Genomic DNA, 4,492 nt, shown 5'->3' with positions numbered 1-4,492 from the left:
GCCGTTAGCTCTGCAGCAGCCGCAGCTACAGCACATGAANGCCCAGCTGATTATCGCTTGTACTGCAACAAGCCGTTAGCTCTGCAGCAGCCGCAGCTACAGCACATGAATATTTTCTGTTTTGTTTCAATTTTACGGATTAAATTAAAGTTAAACTAAAAAACAATTTGATCGATCACTTATTCTTTCTCTTTTCGGACGAAGAAACGCAGAAGGCTGAAATTCATATTTCGTGTTTCAGTGTGTGGCCGGTCGGCGGCGGTTTGTTGGGGGTTTCGTTGTGTGTGTGCCCGTCTGTACTGTGCAGCTTTCTGGTTTTATAAATTCATTTTTTCTCTTTTAAAATAAAATACATGATAATATTTCATTAATTTATGAAGAAGACGGCGTTCTGGGGTGGCCAGATACCGCTTCCTCACCGTCGGCGCCTGGCTGCGGCCCGTGACGAGCTTGCAGTGCATGTGTTGTGTTGCAGGGTAAGAGAGTGGCTTTTCTTGGATCGAAACAAAGTAGATCTTTACTTATTTTCCTTTTTCTTCTTGACTTCAGCTCTCTTGAACACCAAATAAGAGCAGCAGCAGCAACAGCAGCAGCAGCAGCAGCAGCAGCAGCAGCGGCGCGCCTGCAAGCCTTGAAGGCCTACTAACAACAACGGCCTTCGTCTTCCTCGGCTCAGCAGCAGCAGCTGCAGCAGTGCGTTGTTCTCGTCTTTGTCCTGTGTTAATAATTGTATTTCCATTTGCCTAAAACGAGTAAATCAAGCAAAGAAGGCCACCAAAAGCACATCTTTATCTTCCTTTTCCTCTTCATTTTCTCTCTCTTTGTGTCTCGTCGAGCCAGCTAGAGACTCGTGCCCGCAGCGCCTCGTCTCTTTTTCTTTGCTGTTTTTGACTTTGGCTTTTCTTATTTTGTCTTCTCGGTCTCCCCTTTTCACGCGTAGAGGGAGAAGACACCGCAACCAGCTGTATATAACTACTCCCCGTGCATCAACTCACCAAAAGAGGCCCGTCCTTCTCCGCCTTCAGCAGCAAACAAGCAACACAATAACAACAAACAAACCTCAAGGGAGACAAAGCCAAACAGAAGCAGCAGAGACCGAGGGCCTCCCCAGGTCCTCAAGCTGCCTCCTCCTGCTGCTAGCCACGGACGCAGTTCCCCTCTGCCTTCTTGGTCTATGTTTCTTTCGTGCATAATACAGCAAAACAAATAGACAATTAAAATTCAATACTACATAAACACAAACAAAGCAAGCATTTTCTCCTCTCGCATCAGTTAACCATGCATAGCCGCACCACAGGGGGCTCGCCGGAAACATAATTTGCTGCACTTGGGGCCCCCGCGCTGCTGCAGGGGCCCCTGCCGCCATGCACCCGTTCATACGCCCTCCGACGCTGCAGACTGAGGATCTGGTCGTGAAAGGGGGGCCCCACGGGGGCCCCCAGGGGGGCACCCTCTCGCTGCAGCAGCGGGGGGCCCCTGTCCCTCGTCTCCACCTCCCGCTGGGCCCCTGCTGCAGTCAGGCAGACGGCGAGGGGAGCGGCTTCGGCTGCCATCCTCCTCAGGCCCCCNTCTGCTGCAGCTAAAGAATCCGTCTTGCACCTATGCACCTACCGGGGGGCCCCCCGAAGGGGCTTCCCTCAGGATGGAGGCCCCCTAGGGAGTTCCCAGGGGCTTCCGGCAGCGAGGCCAGCGACGCTGCTGCATGCGTTTGCGCATGCAAAGGGTTTCAGCAGAGTTGATGGAGGAGGAGACCCCTTCTCCTCTCTCCATGGGAGGCAGCAAGAGCAGGGCCCCCACCATGTCAAGGCAGTGGGGGCCCCCGAGGGCTTGCCTGGGGAAAGCAGGGCGCTGGGGCCCCCGGCTTGTGCAGCCGGGGGCCCCCGTCGCACCCGTGCGGCAACGCAGACACCGCAGCGTGCCGACACGCAAGAAAGCAGCTGCAGTTCTCAGCTGCAGCAACAGCAAAAGCAGCAGCAAAAACAGCAACAGAATGTAGTTACGCGTCTCCGGCTGGACTTAGGCTCTGTATCGCGAGCACTGGATATCAGCCCAAGGAATCAAGCTGGCTTAGGGGGCCCCTTTGGGGGGGCCCCCTTAGGGGGGCCCCCCGTAGGGGCCCCCAGCTCCCCCTGCGGTGGGGCCCCACAGGATCGCATGCAGTGCCTTGAGAGCTCTGATGCAGCACCAGCAACAGCAGGGGGTTACAGAGTGCGTCTGCAGCAGCACAACGAATGGCATGCTGAGCGTTTGTCTCCGCTGCAGCAGCAGCTGCGTCGGCAGCAGCAGCAGCAGCAGCAGCGTCGGGGTCACCTAACAGCTCGAGCCTGCACAATGGGGGAGCCTTGGCCCACATCCTGCAACAGCCAGCTGCAGGGAGTGCTCTTCTGTGGTGACACCCCAAGGGCCCCCCGCAGCAACGTGCAGAACCTCGTGCAGCAGCTGGCGGCGCGTCGTCTCCGCAGCAAGGGTGGGGGGGCCCTCAGGGCTTTGGGGGGGCCCCTCAGTTGCAGAGCAGACAGGGGAGCATCTCAGCTGCGCTGCAGGGGATCACTAGAAAGGGATATAAACAGCAGGGGGCCCCCAGATACTCGCGCCAAAACTGCTGCTCATGAAGGCACCGAAGCAACAGGAGGGGAGACGGGGGGCCCCCATTACATCAAAGAAACAAAAGCTGCCGATACACCCCAGCAACCGAATGCACCCTGCTCCTCTGCATGCAGCGGAGGAGCTGTAGCAGGAGATGCATGCGATGAAGGGTGGGGTCCTGGAGGTGTGCATGGAGGGGGGGGGGCCCCCTTGGGGGCCCCTTTGGGGAACCCCCTGCTGCAGGCAGCACTGGCACGGGGGCCCCCCGAGAAGGTCGTTGGGTCTTATCTGCTGGGCCGCACCATAGGAGAGGGTACCTTCGGCAAAGTACGCGTGGCAACGCATGCATTGACGGGGGAATGTGTTGCTGTGAAAGTACTAGAAAAGGAGAAGTTGAAGGCAGCAGAAGACGCAGAGAGAGTGTTGAGAGAAATTCATATATTGAGGGCTGTCAGACACCCACATATTATTCATCTCCTAGAGGTAACAAAACACCCCAAACCCTAAACCCTAAACCCTAAACCCTATANCCACATATTATTCATCTCCTAGAGGTAACAAAACACCCCAAACCCTAAACCCTAAACCCTAAACCCTATACATCCCCAAAGCATTCCCAAGCTGTCTAGCTGTCTATACACCCCAAGTGCTGAACAGGAAAAATGAAGCCGTTGTTAGCTAGTCTCAACAAAAACAGAATAGAACAACCCCCCCCTAAACCCCAAACCCTAAAGCCTTAAAGAGACCTAAACCGTAAACCCTCAAAACCCTAAACCCTCAAATAGCCAGGCATTTGTTCGTGCTGCGGGGGGATTCCTTACTGCCTCTAGGGTTTATGGTTTACGGTTTCGTCTTTAGAGTTTAGGGTTTAGGTTGTCCGGGTTTTGGGGGTTTAGGGTTTAGGTGTCTGGCATATAGAGCTTGCTGTTTAGGTTTTAGGGTTTACTACTTAGGGTTTAGGGTTTGTAGTTTATCGTTTGGGTTTTATGGTTTAGGGTTTGTGGTTGAGGGTGAAGTAGGTGTGTGTGTAAGGGTGCGGTTGTTGTGTTTATTAGGGGTGTGTGCAAGGGTGGGGTTGTTGTGTTTATTAGGGGTGCGTGTAAGGGTGGGGTTGTTGTGTTTATTAGGTTTGTGTGTGGGGGTGGGGTTGTTGTGTTTATTAGATTCTGGAGACTGCGTCTCGTTTATACTTGGTGATGGAGTTGGCTAGTGGGGGGGAGTTATTTGATTTTATAGTAAAGAGACAGCGTGTAGATGAGGGGACAGCTCGTCGTTTGTTTAGACAAATTCTTTCTGGTGTTGAGGCTCTGCATTCTCTCTGCATATGCCACAGGTAAATTCCAATAGAATACTCAGCTGTATGTACACCTCAAACATGCACAACATAACGAGCTGTACGTACACCCGGCCCTCAGGAAACACACACGGCGCAAACTGCATGCTCGACGTGTGTCTCTGCTGCTGCTCCAGTTGCTGCAGCAGTTGCTGCAGCAGTTGCTGCTGCTGCTGTCATTCATGCTGCTGCTGTTGCTGCTGCGGTTCGTTTCTATCTCTCTGTGTGAATGCTTCGCTGCCGCTGCACCGCCTGCTGTAATCACTTGCTTTTTTATTTGAGTTGCTGCAGTATCTCCTCTGCCTTCACTATCTCATTTATAATTTTTCTATTTTTTCTTTCCTTGCACCTGCCTCATTTCCTTTTTTTTTTATCCTCCATCTACTGCTGCTGCTGCTGCTGTTGCTGCTGTTTCTTTTGTTGCTGCTGCTGCTGTTGCTGCTGTTGCTGCGGTGTTTGCTTTTTTTCTTAGAGACTTGAAGCCTGAGAATCTGTTGCTGGACGCGTCAATGAATATAAAAATTGTTGACTTTGGTTTATCTAATATATACAGCAACAAACCCATGCTGAGGA

The 4,492-nt window shown here is 53.0% G+C and overlaps 1 protein-coding gene across 1 annotated transcript in view; it reads left to right on the top strand.

Moving 5' to 3' along the window:
• Positions 1–374: 374 nt before the first annotated feature.
• Positions 375–4,492, top strand: part of EMH_0033520 (CAM kinase, SNF1 family, putative) — a gene marked incomplete at both ends in the record, with an annotated part of 9,672 nt that continues 5,554 nt past the window's right edge. The window contains 3 exons of the mRNA XM_013494758.1: positions 375–476; positions 1,723–3,069; positions 3,750–3,919. Coding sequence (XP_013350212.1) covers positions 375–476; positions 1,723–3,069; positions 3,750–3,919 — 1,619 coding nt within the window. The remainder of the gene's footprint in view (positions 477–1,722; positions 3,070–3,749; positions 3,920–4,492) is intronic.

The sequence above is a fragment of the Eimeria mitis genome, genomic scaffold (genome assembly GCF_000499745.2).
Source record: "Eimeria mitis Houghton genomic scaffold, Emh_scaff1275, whole genome shotgun sequence".
In the NCBI taxonomy this organism is placed as follows: Eukaryota; Apicomplexa; class Conoidasida; order Eucoccidiorida; family Eimeriidae; genus Eimeria; species Eimeria mitis.
The sequence above is the reverse complement of the archived record's forward strand: the minus strand, read 5'-3'. Positions and strand labels throughout refer to the sequence as shown.